Raw genomic sequence first — 19,937 nt, 5'->3', positions numbered from 1 at the left:
TAGCCCTTGGAATGTCCAAAACCTTTTCATCCCCTTCCCTGTTCCTCACCCCCACTCCCAAGGTGGTTTTTCGGGTATAAAAAGTCTTGGCACCCTCCTTTTGACGCCACAGGTTGGAGAGACGTGAGTCCTCTGTGGTCGCCGGCATAATAAATGACCCTGCAATCTGGCATACTTTTGTCCTGGTGCTAACTTTCTACGCTCGGTCCAATACAACAAAAGTACATTGGCCTACACATCCTCTTAACCGTGGGATCAAAGTTAATTTTTACTGAAAATGGGTGTGTTGGATAAACAGTAACCGTAGGGGGCTGCAGCCCCTAGAACAACAGCCACAATATCAGGAGCAGGACCTGCGGCATCAGCTATCCCACCCCTGTCCCATGGTCACCACACTATCCCCGGCCCTGGGGGTGGGAAGAAGGAGTGGCAGCAGCTGCAGCAATGGCTGAACCAAACAGGTCACCTGCAGGTATTTTGTGCATGGAATTTGTAAGGAAGGAGATAATGGTTGCTACTTGCATTCCCTCTCTGGCAAGTATTTTCAACGAGGGTGCTGTGTTTATGGAGATTGCTGTCGATGTGAACACAGCAAGCCACTGAAACGGGAAGAAGCACCTACTACAGATCTAACTACAAAACCATCCCTTGCTGCTTCCTCAAGCCTCTTCCATAGCTGGGCCATTTGTTGAAATGAATACAGGTGAAGCTGAGTCAAATTCAAACTTTGCAACTGTAGGAACAGGTTCAGAGGACTGGGTGGATGCTGTTGAGTTTGTTCTTGGCCAACTCTACTGCAGCTGCACTGCCCCTTTCTGCATTGACCAAGGGAAAATCAGAGAAAGAACAAACAGCTGTGATAAAGAAGCCGTTTTGCCCTTAGGCTGCAGTGGGAGGGGTGGAAGTGGGTAAAGCTGTGTGTATCTCCACAGAGTCATGTGACCATGTGAACTGCAGATCTGACATCCAATGGATGCTGCCCAGAGACCACAACATATAAAAATCTTGCCCTGAGGCCCATGAGAAGGAAACGGAGCTCTCACTTGCTGTGCAGTGCAGCAAGGATACGATGTGTGGGGTCTTCATCTAGGTGGTCTGTGAGAAAGGCAGGCCCAGTGAGCTTGGTTTTGGGATCCTCTCCAGCTGCAGCCATGCCTACCTACTATCTCAAGTGTATTTACAAGTGGAAGGGCACTAAGCTATTTGAGAGCAAGATTATAGTGTCCTATCCAGAATGCTGGATCACACTTTGTCATTCCCAGTGAGTACCGGGTGGGAGAAAGAAGAGAAGCAGAAACACATCCAGAAAGACAAGGAGGCAGTGAGCAGCCAAGTGTGCAGGGACTTTGATGAAGGATGGGGGAGCTGCCCATCTAGAGGAAAGTGTTTTTACTACCCTGATGGCCATAGAAAGGATACACAGAGACATGCAAGCAGATACTGGGCCCAGTGAAGGAAACACTTCTGGAAGAAAGAGATAACAATGACCCCTCTGACAACAATAAAGAAGAGGTTGTCACCTCTGAGCTGGGTGAGACGTTGCTTATGCTTTTGGCTGCAGATGATGATGATGAACCGACAGACTTTGAAAATGAGTGGGACTTGTTCCATGATGATCTGGAGGATTTTTATGACTTGGCTCAATAGCAACCTTGCCTGGCGCGTGAATTGGACTGCTGACCTCAGACAGCAGCTGTCCCCTGTGGTGGTGTGACAGTGCCCGTGTTTCTCTCCTAGGCAGGTCTATCAGCTCCAGTGCTGTCTTAATAATTTTTACCCAGGGCTTGTCTTCTCAATTTGTGACCTTTCCCCAAGGAGTGTGTTATTTTCTCTGTTGAAAAAAGTTTCAAAAATAAATCCTGAAGTTAGTGTTTTGAAACATGAATTTAACGGTCAGACAGTTCGTGTAGGTGTGTGGTGTCATCTGTTTTCAATCAGATTGTGTTTATGGACTCTTCACACAGTCATTTTGAGGACTGTAAGTTCGAAAGTAAAAGCTGTGGCCCTGCTTTGGGGTCCAAGGGTAGGAGTGACAGGTGAAGGGACTCACACTTGCCAAGAGCCTTCTGCCCCAACGCAGGATGCGGATCCCTGAGGTTTCTGCTGAAATCTGCACATCTGTGTTTTCGTATCTGTCCCCTACCCTGTAATCCGCACCCTGTCCACTTGCTCTGTGGTTTTTGTCTCTTGCTTAATTGTACACCAGTGATACTACTGGGTAACCAGAATCAGGTGGGAATGTGTTGAGATTTCTGCTGTGGTTTTTTGTTGTCGTTGTTTGTTTTTTGTTTTTGCTTTTATTTTTGTTTTGAGGTTGAGCCTCACTCTGCCACCCAGGCTCCCAGGCTGGAGTGCAGTGGCACGATCTCAGCTCACTGCAACCTCCCCCTCCCGGGTTCAAGCAATTCTCCTGCCTCAGCCTCCCAAGTAGCTGGGACTATAGGCATGCACCACCACGCCTGGTTAATTGTTGTATTTTTAGTAGAGACGAGGTTTCACCACGTTGGCCAGGCTGGTGTTGAACTCCTGACCTCAGGTGATCCACCCACCTTGGCCTCCCAAATTGCTGGGATTACAGGCGTGAGCCACCGCACCCAGCCCTATCATGTGTTGTGTGATAGGAAAATTGAAAAAGAATGCAAATAAAAGATAGAGGGCATAAAATTAATGCAGAGTTGGAAGTTGACTCCCAAGAGCTTGGTGTGTGTGAATGTAAGTAAGTAATAAGCTTCTCATCCCTGCATAGATGCGGTATTCTTAGCCTTAGCAGAGAAACTTGGCTTAGTGGTTTAAGTCCTGTGTGGCAGATAGATCTTAAAGGACAAAGCAGCTGTTAATATGTCAGTACTAGCTCTGTCTGTCTGCATAAATAAAGAAATGGGGTTAGCCATAGAGTTAAAACTATCTGGTTATCCTATATATTAACACAAACTGGGGCTTGGATACAGAATTGTATTCATGGTTTTACAATCTAGGTTTTCTAGTCCAGGCACTTTTTGAAAAAACCTTTGTCCTCATTCGAGGTGTTTTGTTGAGTTTTTTGTATTTGTTTTTGTGGGTATTTGCCTGATTCTACCTCTGAGCTTTCAGGTAAAGAGATGTGATTCAAAACTACATTCTAAGATGTTTACTGTAGTGGAGTAATTGGCCTACAGTAATAAGTCACACTTTTCTACCGAAGGGGGAGATGGTAATCCCTGAGACAAGCTAAGTTATTAAAAGAATTTCTGTTGGAAATTTTGCCGTTGTGCAAGTTGCTCTGTTTCCTGAAAATAACTTGGACATGCTCCTGGTCTACCACGTGATTGCTTGGATCCCACTCATTCTTTAACTTTAAGCAAAAACCAAGTAATTGTTGTTAGGTTTTGAAGGGAAGGTGAGGATTAAAGAAAGACACACAGAGAGGGGGTGCTCAACATCAACACGGGTATATTGCAAAAACCTGCAGGGATGGGGGATCAGCTTAAAGCCAGAGCCCAGCACCACTTACAGGCTGGGGTACTTATGGGTATGGGCAGGAGGGGTCTGGGCCATCTGGCTTGCTGCCTGGCAGGTTACTGATAAGATGTACCTATAGTCAAATGGTTTGGCCCCTTTTCCAGTGGGATGTGACAAGATGTTCCTTGGACCTTTGCCCAGCAGGATATGATAGGGATGTCTCTTCAGTTGAGCCTTTGCCCGGCAAGGTATGATAAGATTGTTTCTCAGGACCTGAACCCCTATAGAGTGTTTCACTTTGACCAAGCTCTGTGAAATGGCGGGGGGCTTGCAAAATGGTGCAGTTTATACTAACAGTTGCCAAAGTCTCTGTATTTTGCAACCGCCCTTTTGTACGAAACACATTTCCCAAGTAAAACCAAAAACAAATTTTTTACAGATGATAGTTTTCAGTATCTGTTATGGAATATGACCACAAGTACCAATTATAGTGTTGGAAAATGCCTATTCTTCATGGGTATAGATAATTTCATAGCAGGTATTCAGAAGAGTATTTTGTTATTCTTCTAACAGTGTTTTATTAAATACTTTATTTTTCTATTACCATTTTAGTTTTGCACTTCTTAGTTTCAATTTATTTACCTTATTCATTAAGCTTTTAATTATTTACCATTACTTTGTATGTTGTCATGTTTTAGCAGTTATCCACGTGAAGTAAAATTATGCAGTAAATATGCATTTGTGTACTATCCATTTCTTAGTAAGAAGACATGCATCTGTCTACTGCCAATTGGTGCATGTTTTGGTTTGCTGGTGGAAAAATACTGTTTCAGAGTTCTTCCAAGGTTACATAATGCTGAGTGGCTTGTTCCTAGGGTGTTTGAAAGTATGCTTCCCTTTAAATAATTTGAAATGTAATAATCCTTAATTAAAAATTTTATTCATTTTTCATTTCTATACGTGTGTAAACTTTGAGAACTGTTTATCTCTTCAGTATGTGTTAATTTTAGTGTAAAAGTTATCTTCCAACTTGAATCAATACAAAGTCTATGGTACTTTATATCTTTCTGCTATCTGTGCTAGATTTGAGATCAATACATTGTTACCAAAAGGGTAGATTAATAAGGGAGAGTTGTGCCAAAAATTTGTTTTATCAAAAATGGGATAAACTGACATTATCACACTGACCTAGCATGATATAGCAAGAAGAGCATAACATTCCTTATGTAGGATTCCTGCCAAGAAATGTATAACCTGAATCAAATTGTGAGGCAACAATCAGACAAACCCAAATGAAGGAACATTCTTCAAAACAACTGTTGCGTCCTCTTCAAAATTAACAATGTCTTGAAAGACAGAGAGAGGCCAAGGAACTAGATTAAAGGGGTCTAAATAATATGACAACTCTATGTAAAAATGATCCTCAATTGACTCCTGAATCAGAAAAGAAAAAAATATGAAGGATATTATTATAACAATGGGTAAAATTTGAATATGGTCTAGATTTTAGATAATACTGTTATATCTGTTTCAGTTATTGGGTTTGATCATTGTGTAGTGGTTATGTTTAAAACATGCCCTTGTTCTAGGAGATATATGCTAAAGTTTTAGGGGTGACAGTTCATATTTGTAACTTGCACAAATCCCTCTCAACTGGTGATGAGGATGAGTAGGCAAAAGGCAAGGAGTCAGATATTTGCCGTTGGTGAATCTCAGTAAATGATTTACAGGTGATCATCCAGAATGAATCATCCCTGAAAGTTTTCTGTGAGTTTAAAATATTTCAAAATAAAAAGTTTAAAAGAGCAACGATATTATTAACAACATGTTCAATGAAAAGACCCAAATAACTCATTGAGATTTTGGAGTCCCATTTCAATAAAAATATCACCTAACATTGACCATGGTCATCCCTGGAAGGGAGATTATGAGTGTACTTCTTAGATTAAGTTTTCCTTTGATTTATGTGTATTTGCCATTATGTGAGGTTTTTACTTTTGAAATTCAGTTTCAGTGGAGGAGGTATTTGCATTCTGGGGAAAAAAACTTGCTGGTCGTGATTAACGATCTTTTACTTGCTGCTTGGCTTTATTTTCTGTAAATATTCTATGTTGCTTGGCTTTCATTAATTTTTCAGATGTGCAGTTGGCAAACACCTTTCCTTCTTCTCACTGTAGCTTTACGTCTGAAGTGACACTGATTGTAGGTGGAGAGCGTTCAAATCCCCTACCTGGTGGGTTATGAGGAATTAGGGCTCCAAACAAAAGTAGAGATGACTTTGGACTACAAATCCCCCAAATAAGCCAGAAACTCTTCAGACATTCCCTAAGGAAGGGGGCGCGGAGACTTGTGGGAAACAGAGTCTGGAATTTGATGGATCGTCCCGGGAGCGCCCCGGGGACCGGTCCTTGGCAGCCCCGTCTGCGCATGTGCAGTTCTTCCTCATTGTTCCTTACTCCAGTCTCGGATCAGCGTGGAGCCTCCGTGTCTACGCGTAACTCAGCGATCAGGTCCTTCACGAAAGATGTGCTCTGCAGGTGAGAGCCTAGCTTGGAGGGTTGCTTTGCGGGGCTTGGGGTAGGTGTGTGTTCACAGCCTGTGGAAGCAAAAACTTGCTCAAATCCCACGCGGGTTAAGACCCTATGGCGCTTGTTCCCGAGTCTGCCTTCCATCTGTCCGTCAAGAAAGCCAGAGACAGAGGAGGAGGCCCGCTGCAGATCTGCAGTTTCCACAAAGAAGATAAGGGAAGGGGACACAGGTTTCCCGTCAGAAAAAGGGGCTCCAGGAAAAGGCATTCATATGTTAAAGAGCTGTTTCCAGAAGCTCCTCAAATTCGCAGGTTCCCTGGGCAACCATTCATCAGCTGGCCAGACCCACGACTCCAGAGGGGATGAGAACAATTCTTACATTTACTTTATGCTATATTATCATTCCTACCTTGCAAGCTGATTGCAGAGCCTGAGTTTGAAAGTAAGACGAGTTCACATCCTAGCTCTGTCACTGGATCGCTGTGAACACAGTGATGAACCTAACCTCTAAGACTCAGTTTCCCCATCTGTAAAATGCAGTTATTTCTAAAACCTGCTTCAGGGTCGTTCTGAGTGTTGAACAAGAGAGCACCTGGAAAGCACTGCGCACAGGTCCTGGCATTTTCTAAGCACTCTGGAAATGTGGCCTGCCTTTCCTGCTGTTCTTTTCACTCGATGTATCATTTGATTATCAAAGACCCTCTGTAAAGTGGGTGTTACCCATTCCATTTTAACTGAGAAGAAAACCGAGACTCAGGAGGTGAAGGCACATGGTTTGCAAGTGACAGATCTGAGATACAAGCCTCAAACGGTTTTGTTTCCAAATCGAGTGCTTCACAGCACTTAGCAGAGTGGCATGTCTTTACGTGCCAACCAGAGTGTGCAGGGACTGAGCCTTTCCTTAAGGCTCTTGGAGATTTCTTGGTCTCTCTGCAGAACCCTCGGGATACTGTATAACTGAGGCCTCTGGGCGCCTCAAAGTCCATCTCTCTGTGCCCTCCGCAGTTCTCAGGCTCCCAAGGGAGATTTGCAGGCAGTGGTTCTCAAACTCATATAAGCATCAGCATCACCTGGAGGCCCTGTTAACCCCACCCCACGACTGAGTCCCACCCCCAGGGCTTCTGATTCAGTGAGTCTGGGGAGATGCCCAAGAATCTGCCTTTCTATTTGGTTCCCAGGTGATGCTGATGCTGCTCGTCTGGGGTCCACACTGAAAGCCGCTGTTGTAGGAGATGGTGAACTCCAATAGAGAGCTGGAACCCGGCTGAAGGTCCCAGTTATCTGAATTTATTCCCCCTTCCCCCCAGCCAGGGTCACCCTGCTTCTGTGAGGAGGGGACATCAGAAGCAGGAATCCCACCTGGGAGGTCCCCACCCTCTCTGATAAAATGCACACAGCTGCACCAAGGACATCTGGAAAACAGGCAGATCTCTAACTGCTTGCTCTTGAAGCAATTCCCGATTCTTCCGCCCTGAATAACTCAGCATCTCAGAGGTTGCCAAGAACCGTTGGTCAGCGAAGGTGTGGGCCAGCTGTCAAAGGACAGAGGTGAGCTGGGCCGAGGATGGTGAGCTGGGCTGAGGATGGTGAGCTGGGCTGAGGATGGTGGGCAGGAGGCCGGCTGCGGGGGAGGAGGAACACCCAGGTGAGGACAGATGGGGAAAATACTATCACCACTTCTCTCGGAAACTCCTCCCATGCCCCTAATGCTCCAGCCCTCTTCCTAGATTCTGCAGAGCCCTCAAACCCCGCCCATCTGCACATCTGGAGTTTAGGGACATGCTACCCATTACCTACTCTTGACTTTATAGGAGTACAGGGAAGCTTTTCAGGGGTTATGTCAATGTGCCTCATTTTAAAAGTGAAAAATATTAACATGGTGCTTAAGTGCATAGCTTCTGGGGCCGGACTGCACGGGTTCAAAGCCCAGCTCCACCACATTGCTCAGTCTTCTCCTCAGTTTCCTCTTCTATGAAATGGAAGTCATAATAGTAGCAATACTTGGCTTTATTTTAAAGATTAAATGAAAGAAGACCTACAAAGTACTTAGAACAAGTCCTGTTATATAGTAACTACAAGTATTGCCAGTATCTTATTATTATTATTATTATTATTATTATTATTATTTTGAGATGGAGTTTCACTCATGTTACCCAGGCAATGGCGCGATCTCGGCTCACCGCAACCTCCGCCTCCTGGGTTCAGGCAATTCTCCTGCCTCAGCTTCCTGAGTAGCTGGGAATACAGGCACGCACCACCATGCCCAGCTAATTTTTTGTATTTTTAATAGAGACGGGGTTTCACCATGTTGACCAGGATGGTCTCGATCTCTTGACCTCGTGATCCACCCGCCTCGGCCTCCCAAAGTGCTGGGATTACAGGCTTGAGCCACCGCGCCCGGCCAGTATCTTAATATTATTATAACTAGATTATTGTAATCTAGGCTTGCATTATATGTTAGTGGCAGAACCAGAAAAAGAACCCAAGCCCCCTGACTCCTAGGCCATTGTCCATCTGTCTCAGTTAAGTCAAAACAAGTTTCTTAGTAAAAAAAAATATTTGGAGACACTGAAACCAGAGGAGAACAAACATTTTCCTTTTTTAAATAGACTCCCTTAAAGCGCAAGTACTTTTGTTGTCACAGGTTCCCGTTAATTCTTTAACCTCAAGGAATTTAAAATATAAGTTGAAAAGTAAATGAGCACACCTTGGTAAGGTTTTTGCTATATCATTTCTTACGCTTTTTATTATGGAAATATTCACAACATACAAAAGTCAAATGATAAAATGACTCCCAGGTGCTTGTTACAGCTCCAGCATTGGACAATTTTATTTCATCTATATACCACACACACACACACACACACACACACACACACACATGTGTACACTTTCCCCATTACTACCTGCCTCTGCTGGATAATTGTAAAATATCAATCAATCAGACATCAAAAAATTCAGTCCATAATATGTGTGGTAATAGGACAGATGGCATGATATCTCATCCTTTGTTGTAACATGATTGTTTAACCAGGCCTCTTTAGTTGGATTTTGTGTGGTTTATATTTTTCTGCTGCTATATCCAAGGAGGTTTGTAAGAAACAAATATTTGCTTTCCCCAGTGAAAACCCTGACTGTCTTAGCTTCCAGTGGTTATATCAGGGTTATAAGAGTCCCCTCTGGAAACTTCTACCTGCCACTTCTGAAGAGTCAAAAGAAATTTTCCCATGGTTCAGCATTTTGCCAGCAGATATATGTGAATTTCTAGGCATGTGCTAAGAAGACCTTCAAAGTAGAGCAGATTTCTCATTATTTCTTTGCTCCTTCTCCCTCCTACAGCTCTGCCTCCACAGTTCTCTAAACTTTTCCAGGATCAGAAGAAAATGAACACATCCCAGGTGAATTATTTACTTATTATTCAATTTTTCCAGTGAAACTGAAGAGGTACTTTGCATTTTTAGTAACCATGCTTTTTTGGCCATTTTTTTCTTCATTTTTTCACTTCCTGACTTTTTCCTGCATTATTATCTTACCTTCTTTTTCTCTCTTCCAGTGTTTTTGAAAGTCCACATTTTATCTTTATTCTGTTTTTGATTATCATTGATTACTGTTAATATGTTCAACATGTTTTTCTGTCAACATCAGAATTTTTTTCATCAATAGTATACGTAAACAAGATACACTCTTCTGTCATTTCAGAAATCATCTAAATACTTTTCTTTTTCACTTTCTTTTTTTTATGTGATAACTATTTTTTGAATCCTTTGCTAACTATTACACCACACCTTCCAGCTACTGGAACAATAATAATTTGTATTAGAATATATACTTTTTGGTCATTTTTATTGTTACAAGTTTGAAGATAAAGTGCCAAAATTATAATAGTTGATCAGCTTTACTATTATGTACAATTTAGATCTGCATATTATGTTCCAGTCACTGTTAAATTCCTTACTTGGATTAGCTCATATAATTCTGACAACCACATTATGAATTAGGTAATTTTTACTGAGGGCAAAACAGATTTCAGTGACTTCTTTGGGTCTCTCTCTCTCTCTCTCTCTCTTCTTTCTTCTTTCTTTTGAGATGGACTCACTCTGTCGCCCAGGCTGGAGTGCAGTGGAGTGATCTCAGCTCACTGCAACCTCTGCCTCCCAGATTCAAGCAATTCTCCTGCCTCAGCCTCCCAAGTAGATGGAATTATAGGCACCTGCCACCAGACCTGGCTAATTTTTATATTTTTAGTAGAGAGAGGGTTTCACCATCTTGGCAGGCTGGTCTCAAACTCCTGGCCTCAAATGATCCACCAGCCTCGGCCTCCCAAAGTGCTGGAATTACAGGCATGAGTCCCTGTGCCTGGCTCAAAGATTTGTCATTATACTAGCTCTCTCTCCTGAGCTCTAAGACCTTATATGCAACTGTTACTGGACGTGTTCACCTATATGTTTCACAGGTATCTTAAGTATAACATGTCCCAGGCTTCTCTCTCTCTCTCTCTCTCTCTCTCTCTCTCTCAGTCTCTTTCTCCGCCCAATTCTTTCTCCTGTTTTGGCAATCCTAGTGCATGGCACCAGCATCAGCCCAGCTGCTCTCATGATAACCTGAGAACAATGCTCCATTTGCCCTTCACTGTATAACCAACATCTAGTTAATTCCGTGTAGAATCAGTTCAGGCTTCTCAATCCCCACTGCTGCTACATGAAGACAGGTGGTCTCTCTCACACTAGTCTACTATCTTCCTCTCTAACTTCCCTTTAAAACTGAGTTTCCTGACCTTGACCATTGACACTTTGGGCCAGGTAATTTGTTGTTGTAGGGGCTGCCCTGTACATTGTAGGATGTTTAGTGGTATCTCTGGCCTCTACTCACTAGATCCCAACCCTACCCCTCTCAATCATGGCAACAAAACATGCTTCCAGATAAAATTGCCACTAGTTGAGAACCACTGCCTCAAAGCATTGTCCACTCTGCCCCCAGTGCATTAATTTCAAAATATAAATTTGTTTACATTACTTATCTCCTAAGTAGAGGCGTGTACTCTAGAGAACTGCACAAGACAATCAGATGGTGCATGGAAAGAAAGTATTAGAATATCCATTTAACTTTGTTTTGCATCTAAAACAAAACTAAGAAAGTTGTTAAGCTTTACTTTTGGTGAGTGGCTGAGAGTGGTGTATATAAATAATTTATAAATACACCGAGGGATGCTCAGATTTTTACCGAGCAACTAAATATTTTGGAGGCCACTGGTCTATAGGAGAAAGTCTAAAATCCCTCTGTCTGACCACAGAGCACCTCTATTGTTCTTTATCTCCCAAGTCCCCAACCTGATTCTTCTATCCCCTGTACTACCTTGTTAATTCCTTTCATTTGAGGCGTGTGTTCATGATCCGCACCTTGGCTTATGCCGTTGCCCCGTGTTCACACAAAACTAACTGCTTGTGTGCAATTAAATCTTACCCTCCTTGATGAAGAATAACCTGAGGATTAATTTTTTCCCGCTTTGTGACCTCCTTCTACCTTGACCACACATTGTTTTCATGGCTTCCATAATTCATTGTTTCATGTGTATGTTTGTATAGAAAGTCTCTTCAACAGTCTGAAGAGCCTTAAAAACAGGACCAGTGTCTTCTTTGCCTTAGTCTCCTCTGCAACTAGAACAGTTCCAGGCATGTAGAGGAAACTCCAGTTGTTTTATGAATTAATAAGTGGATTTGTAAATAAGCATAAAGGCCTAGTATTTCTATTATGGTTTCTGTTCCCCCATAAAATGTACCTGAAGGAAGGTACATGTCAGACAGCCTTTATAACATTTTCTGGTAAACTTTTAACAGAGAATATGGTAGGGATTGCTTCCCATATATATTTCTCATGCCATTGAGTCTTGAGCACTTCTGACGGAGTAGGATTGGACCATTACAGGGCTCAGTGCTGTTCGAGGATGTATCTGTGTACTTCACCCAGAAGGAATGGCAGCTGCTGGACCCTGCCCAGAGGCTCCTGTACAGGGACGTGATGCTGGAGAACTACAGGCACCTGGTATCACTGGGTAAGCCCAGCTTCCCATGCAACTCCAAACAGCATGCATTTCCTATCTTAGGAACCAAATCATTGTAGAGAGTGATGAATTTTATGTTTGAGATTTGGGAGTCAAGACTCTTTGAGGGTACTTTGAAGATGATTGTATTCTTACTTCCCTGGTGAAACAATCTACTTTGATGAAGCACATTTGGACACCACCATTGTGTAGCTTCTAGAGTGTCTCCCTTCTTGTCCTTCAGAGAGCCCGAACCCTAAGCAACTTCTCCAAGTCTCATGTCATTTCCCATAACAGGGCACTGTGTTACCAAACCTGAGCTGATAGTCAAGTTGAAGCAAGGAGACGAACCATGGATATTAAAGAGAGAACCACCAAGTCAGAGCCACTCAGGTGAGTTGAAGTCAGATATAAAGAAGCTGGGGGAAATTAGATCCCAAGTGGCCAGTCCAGGTGTTAGACTCTTTGAAATATATTTTAGAAATCTCTTTTAGAGGCTCCAGGCTTTTAGAAGTAATAGAAAAAAATGACCACCATACCTTTAATATCAAACCTCCAAATATTCTCATATATAAAGGTTTTTTGTTTTTCTGTCTGACTTTTAGGAAGAGACTTTCTTGGTTTTTGTAGAATCCAGTTGCTATATTCCTCATCCTAGACCTTTCTGTCTTTTTTTCTCTCTGTCCAACAATGGCCATCGTTCACTTTCTCTCTGGTATCTAACATGCATTTTTTCGTGCATTCCTTTATTTGACAAATATTTATTCTGGACCTGCTATGTACCAGTCACATTCTAAGCACAGAGAATAGAGAAGCAACATCTCTACTCCTGTCAGTAGATTCAGTCAGCAAATAAATACATAATAAGCCATGTAGTAATCAACATGAGGAAAAAATCAGATGAAAGAGACAGAGACTCCTAGAGAGTATTGTTTTAGCAAGGGAAGTCAGAAGAAGCCTCTTTATAGAGGCGAACATTTAAATAGGAACAGTGGAATAGAGTTTTCAGTGAAGGGATGGAGCAAGCCATGGATTATCGGAGCGATTTCCAGACCAGGGGAATAGCGGGTGTAAAGATTCTGAGAAAAGAGTGTGTTTGGTGTAATTAGAGAACAGCAGGGAAGTCAGTGGACCAGAAGACGTCCGGTGAGGAGAAGAAGCAGATAAGGTTAGAGAGTTAGCTGGGGAGAGAGCTTTATAGGCCTGGTAAGACTTTCCGTTTCCCTGAGTGAGATAATAAGTAAGAGAATATGGCAAAGCCTATACCTTTAAGCACTACATTTTCAAGTCAGGAAAACACAAATCTCTAGCAAGAGAGACTGAGAAGGACCATCCAGCATGGTAGAGGGAGAACCAGGAGAGCATGAACAAGGTGTTTCAAGAAGAAAAGAGTGAGATTCAACATGCAGGTGGAAGTGTAGAGTTCAGCATTGCCTCATCTTTTCCTGAAAAGTAACCAAAAACCACAAGGAAAATACAAAACAAAATGTCAACTCAATTTTCACTGGAAGTTGGAGACAGCTGAAATGCTAAGGCAGCTGAAATCCTTTTTATATATATATATATATATATTATGTATATTATATATAATATATATATGTATATTATATATAATATATATATAATATATATGTATATTATTTATAATATACATAATATATATATAATACATGTATATTATATATATAACATATATAATCATATATAATATATAATACGTATATATAATATATATGAATATATATTATATATAGAAAGGGTTTATATTAATATATATAAAGGATTTATATTAATATATATGTGTATATATATGAAGGTGGAAAATCTGCCTAAAGCAATGAAAGTCAGGCTTGCTTATAGATGTTATTTATAGAGAAAATAACATCATGCAAACCAGTGCTGTGGAAAACAGTGTTAGATATAGTGTACAGACAATATTTACTTGGAAAATTTTCCTTGAATAAAACTTTCAAGTGGTGAGGAGATTACTTTTTAAACAATGGAACAGTAGTAGCATTGTTTTGAAGGACATCTAGGTTCTGAGGAGGGCTCAGGACAGAATGTGTACTAAGTGAAAAACAGGAAGGGAGGTTTATAGTTGAAAATGAAGAATTTTAGAATTACATAGCCTGATCTGATAGGAGCTAACAATACTGTAGATTTACGAGATGGTCATTTGAACATGTATTGTGAATTTAGATGTAAGAATCTAGTATAGTCCGGGCGCGGTGGCTCACGCCTGTAATCCCAGTACTGTGGGAGGCCGAGGCGGGTGGATCACGAGGTCAAGAGATCGAGACCGTCCTGGTCAACATGGTGAAACCCCGTCTCTACTAAAAATACAAAAAAGCAGCTGGGCATAGTGGCGCATGCCTGTAATCCCAGCTACTCAGGAGGCTGAGGCAGGAGAATTGCCTGAACCCAGGACGCGGAGGTTGCGGTGAGCCGAGATTGCGCCATTGCACTCCAGCCTGGGTAACAAGAGTGAAACTCTGTCTCAAAAAAAAAAAAAAAAAAAAGAATCTAGTATAATATCTAAGCATTGAAATCTAATATCAAATGTTTTGTTGTTATATTGACTTCTATTTATTTTATGAACTATAGAAAAATCCTAAGCTCTTAAGTATACAATTGATATTATTGCATACAATGTGATAGCAAAGGATAATAGCACCGATAGTCAAAATTACTAAGAAAAAGTTCAACGAAGGTCCTTGGACTACGTTAGGTAGCCAGGTGTTTGTGTTCTCACAGAAAAGAGAAACCAAAGAGAAATAAAACATATGAAAGCTGAATTAAAAATTAAGAGTTGGCCAGGCACAGTGGCTTAACACTTTGGGAGGCCAAGGCTAGAGAATCATCTGAGACCAAGAATTCAAGAGCAGCCTGGGCAATATAGTGAAACACTGTCTCTGCAAAAAATAATAAAAATAAAAAAATAATTAGCTGCGTATCCTGGTGCACACCTGTAGTCTTAGCTACTTGGGTACTTGGGAGGCTGAGTGGGAAGGTCACTGGAGCCCAGGAGATGGAGGCTGCAATGAGCTATGATTGTGCCATTGCACTCTAGCCTGAGCAACAGAGTGAGACCCTATCTCCAAATAAAATTAAGACTAGGCACAGTGACTCACTCCTGTAATCCTAGCACTTTGGGAGGCTAAGGTGGGAGGATCACTTGAGGCCAAGAGTTTAAGACTAGCCTGGGCAACATAACAAGATTCTGTACCAAAACAAACAAACAAAAAAATCAGCTGGATCTGGTGGCACACATCTGTACTCCCAGGTATTCAGGAGGCTGAAGTGGGATAATTGCTTGAGCCCAGGAGTTCGAGTCTGCAGTGAGCTAATTGTACCATTGCATTATAGCTCTGAGTATAGAGCCATACCCTGTCTCAAATAAAAAATTAAAAAGAGTTGAAAATTTATGTCCATATAAAAACCTGCAGATGGAGATATATAGCAGCTCTATTCATAATTGCCAAAACCTGGAAGCAACTAAGACCTCTTTCAGTAGATAAATGGGTAAATAAACTATGTAGTACATCCAGACAATGGAATTTTATTCAGCACTAAGTAGAAATGAATTATCAAGCCATGAAAAAAATGGAGGAAATTTAAATGTCTATTACTAAGTAAAAGAAGCTAATCTGAAATGAAAAGGCTATATGACATTTGGAAAAAGGCAAAACTATGCAGACTAAGTTAAGATTAGTGGTTGCCAAGAGTTAAAGGGGAGGGAGAGATGACTAGGCGGAGTATAGATTTTAGGGCAGTGAAACTATGCTTCCTGATATTATAATGGTAGATCACACACACACACACACACACACACACACACACACACACACACATATAATGGTAGATATATTTGTCTCCACAAAATGTGCAACACCAAGAGTGAGCTCTAATGTAAACTATGAACTTTGAGTGATTATGATCTGTTAATGTAGGTTTGATCATTTTTTAAAAATACCGCTCTTGTGGGGAATGTTGATAGTTGGGAACTTTGTACATATATGGGGGCAAGGGACATATGGGACCTCTATACTTTCCACTCAATTTTGCCATGTATGTAAAACTGACCTAAAAATAGTCTTTTGGCCGGTTATGGTGGCTCATGCCTGTAATCCCAGCACTTTGGGAGGCCAAGGCAGGCAGATCACGAGGTCAGGAGATCAAGACCATCTTGGCCAACATGGTGAAACCCTGTCTCTACTAAAAATACAAAAATTAGCTGGGCATGGTGGCACATGCCTGTAATCCCAGCTACTTGGGAGGCTGAAACAGGAGAATTGCTTGAACCAGGGAGTTGGAGGTTGCAGTGAGCCAAGATCATGCCACTGCACTCCAGCCTGGTGACAGAGTAAAAAAAAAAAAAAAAAAAAAAAAAAAAAAAAAAAAAAAAAAAAAAATGTAAAAAAAAAAAAAAAAAAAAAAATGCTCTATTAAAAAAACAGTATTATAACAGGATACAAACCATTGGTAAAACAAATCAGCAGATTGAAAGAGGTAAAAGTAGGTTGGGCCAACAAGACAGATTACTGTTGATTAATAGAATCAGGTGGTAGCACCAACAATCAGAATATGGGGATGAAATGGATCCTGTTGCAAGGATGGCTTATCCTCTCATATATTTTAACATTCTCTTTGGACATTTTTTTTCCATATCAAAGCTGCATGGAGAGATGGGGCCTGAACTATAGGACTGACCTTTAGGCTTGAGGAAATGAATGAGTTTGTAACTTTAATTTAGGGTTGCTGTGCATAATGAAAAAAAAGATTAGAGGCATGTAGAGTAAAGTAAGGATTCTCCTGCAGCAATTAAGGTATAGGGGAGAGAGAGAAAGAGAAGGATGTAATCTTTCTTTTGCCTCCAAACATAATCTGTGCTCTGACACTTCCTTTGATAACCCTTCAGTCTTTATTGTCTCCCTACTGTGTCCTCTATCTTTAACCCATGCTTTGATTATCCTCAATTGGATTAATCATTTTCCTGACATCCTTTGTTCTCAGTTCACTATTTATTGTTTTATTCCAAGATTTATCCATTTTAAGGGCATATTTGTAACAAGCCAAAGCTATATGTATTAATTTTTGACTTTGTCTTCTTCTTTTTTTTTCTATAGTGCATGTTTTATCTTTGCTTTCATATTACCCATCCAAAGACTAGAATAAATATTTGTTTAGGACTTCTATTATCCCAGGATATTGTGCCTGAAACTCAAGGATCAACTCAGCATAGATCACTTGCATACAACCTCCTTCCTTAAGAAATGCGTTAAGATTTATAATGTATGGTTAATTTTTCATATTTCTAGAAGTTCAGAAAGCCAATAACATGAAAGAGACAAGTCAAGAAAATAAAGGCAAATATTTGAGGCAGGCTTTATTCATCAACAACAAAATACTGACTAAGGAGAGACGTAAAACCTTAAGGGAAGCACTTAGTATGGCCACAAACACAGTGCCCTCAAGAAAAATATCCCATAAATGTGACTCATTTGGAACAAGCTTGAAAAGTGTTTCAGAACTCATTATTAATAATATAAACTATGTAAGAAAAAAGTCAGTTGATTTTAGTAGGTGTGACTTCCTTGATATTAAGTATAATAAAACTCATTCAGAGAATAAACCCTGTGAAAATGATCGAAAGAAGAAATCCTACAGTCATAATGAGAATTTTGTTCAACATCAAAAGGATTCATCTTTGGAGCAACTTCTTGAATATAATCATTGTGGGAAAGCCTTTCACAGAAAGACAGCCTTTGTTACACATAAGAGAGCTCACACAGTAGAGAAACCTTCAGAAAGAAATGAATATGGACAAGTCTTTATCCCAAAGTTAAAGCTCAATTCTTGTCCAAGAACCCTTAGGGAAAGAAAGCCACATGAGCCCTATAAAAATGGGAAATCTTCATGCATGAAGTCCAAACATGCATATCAAGAAATTCACCCAGGGAAGAAACACTCTGAATGTAATAAATTTGGAAAATTTAGCAAGAAATCAAACTTTACGCAACATCAAAGAATGTACACAGGAGAAAAACCTGTTGAGTGTAATGAAAATGAGAAAGCCTTGAAGAAGTTAGACCATACTCAAAATGAGATAATTCATGCAGGAGAGAAAATCTATGATTGTAAGAAATGTGGGAAATTCTTTCATGAAAAAGCATGCCTTACTCAACATCAGAGAACCCACACAACAGGAAAACCCAGCAAGTGTACTGACAGTGAAAGAGTCTTAAAGAAGGAATCTTGCCTCACACTCAATCAGAGAATTAAAACAAGAGAGAGAAACTGTAAAGATAATAAATGTGAGAAACCTTTCTTTGAGAAGTTGAAACGCACTCAACATCAGAGAAGGCACTCAGAGAAAAAAATCAATGGATGTAATGAAAGTAGGGGTGCCTCAGGTAGGAACTCACAACTCACACAAAGCCAGAGAGCTAACAAAAAAGAGAGAACCTATGACTGTAATAAATGTGGAGAAAGCTTCCATAAGAAAACAGATCTCACGCAGCATCAGAGCACACACACAGGGAAAAAACCCTATGAATGTAAAGAATGTGAAAAATCCTTCTTTGTGAAGTCCAACTACACTGAACATCAGAGAACTCACACAGGAGAAAAACCATATCAATGTAATGAATGTGGAAAGTCCTTTTGCCAGAAATCAGCCCTCACAGTACATCAGAGAACTCACACGGGAGAGAAACCATATAAATGTAATGAATGTGGGAAAACCTTCTGTGTGAAATCAAACCTTACTCAACATCAAAGGACTCACACAGGTGAGAAACCCTATAAATGCAATGAATGCTGGAGATCTTTCTGTGTAAAATCCAACCTTGTTGTGCATCAGAGAACTCATACAGGAGAAAAACCCTACAGATGTCCTGAGTGTGGGAAGACCTTCTATGAAAAGTCAGCCCTCACGAAACATGAGCGAATTCACACAGGGGAAAAACCCTATGAATGTAATGAATGTAGAAAAAACTTCAGCCAGAGGTCAGCTCTCACCAAACATCAAAGGAAAACACACAAGAAGAAAATTCCCATCAACACCCTCCATGTGCAGAAACCTGCATCTTCAAGCCAAATTTGTTGAACATCAGCAAAATCATAGGGCAGAAACCCTAAGGTGTTAACACATGTAGGAAAGTATTTGTTCATAGGTTATAATGAATAGGAATTAGAAAATTAACATAGGAGTGAAACCACATGAATGCTTTGAACATGTAAAAGCTTTCAGCAAGCATTCAGAGCTGTTGAGGAAAAATTAATTTGAGATACATTAATAAAAGAAGTTCTTGTGCATAAATTGTTTAAGTAGAAGTCATATTTCATATGTAATATCAGACTAATTTTAAAAAGAACAGAAAATGTCATGTTCTTAATAAAATGTGAAACATGATCCTTTTGTAAAACTATGAATTATTTAAGTCATTGACAATAGTGTTAAATATGTGTGAAGAGTTCCTGAAGTATATTGGGCTATACATATAGTTACATAGGATATGAGTGTGCTGTATAACATAAATTATGTGTATGTTGGATTTATACATGGGAACCCATCATTGTCTCTGAATCACAACAATCCAATATATTTATAAGTAAAAATTGAACAGTCACATAACCCGTGGCCCAACAATTCTAATTCTAGATGCATACTATAAAACAGTAGTTCTCAACTGGGCTTCTTAAAGTGTGTTTGGAAATAAGTTGTTTTGATTGCCAACGTGGCTGACATGCTATAGGCTCTTGGTAGCTGGGAGGCCAGAGGTGCCAGATTCCCTACGATGTGTCAGTGGAAGGACAGGAAATAGTCTTATCCAGAATACCAGTAGCTTTACCACACACAAAAAAATTGCTCTAGAAACTCTTGCACATCTGCACCCACAAATTTGTACAAGATTAACTGCAACATTGCAATA

The 19,937-nt window shown here is 40.5% G+C and overlaps 1 protein-coding gene and 1 pseudogene across 1 annotated transcript; both read left to right on the top strand.

Annotated features, from left to right (window-relative positions):
- Positions 1–452: 452 nt before the first annotated feature.
- On the top strand, positions 453–1,647 carry LOC108312978 (annotated as a pseudogene).
- A 7,597-nt stretch (positions 1,648–9,244) lies between these two features.
- On the top strand, positions 9,245–19,743 carry LOC108313055 (zinc finger protein 33B-like). Its single transcript, XM_017541298.2, has 4 exons — positions 9,245–9,364; positions 11,889–12,015; positions 12,301–12,396; positions 17,322–19,743. The coding sequence occupies exons 1-4, from the start codon at positions 9,350–9,352 to the stop codon at positions 19,109–19,111; spliced, it is 2,028 nt and encodes a 675-aa protein (XP_017396787.2). The 5' UTR covers positions 9,245–9,349; the 3' UTR covers positions 19,112–19,743.
- The last annotated feature ends 194 nt before the right edge of the window (positions 19,744–19,937 follow it).

Source organism: Cebus imitator, unplaced genomic scaffold, assembly GCF_001604975.1.
Source record: "Cebus imitator isolate Cc_AM_T3 unplaced genomic scaffold, Cebus_imitator-1.0 Scaffold132, whole genome shotgun sequence".
NCBI classification, from domain to species: domain Eukaryota; kingdom Metazoa; phylum Chordata; class Mammalia; order Primates; family Cebidae; genus Cebus; species Cebus imitator.
This window is presented reverse-complemented; position numbering and strand designations above follow the sequence as displayed.

Coding starts and splice junctions, on each gene's coding strand:
- LOC108313055 (XM_017541298.2), top strand. Junction 12,016..12,300: donor CAGGCACCTGGTATCACTGG/GTAAGCCCAGCT, acceptor TTCCCATAACAG/GGCACTGTGTTACCAAACCT. Junction 12,397..17,321: donor ACCAAGTCAGAGCCACTCAG/GTGAGTTGAAGT, acceptor TCATATTTCTAG/AAGTTCAGAAAGCCAATAAC.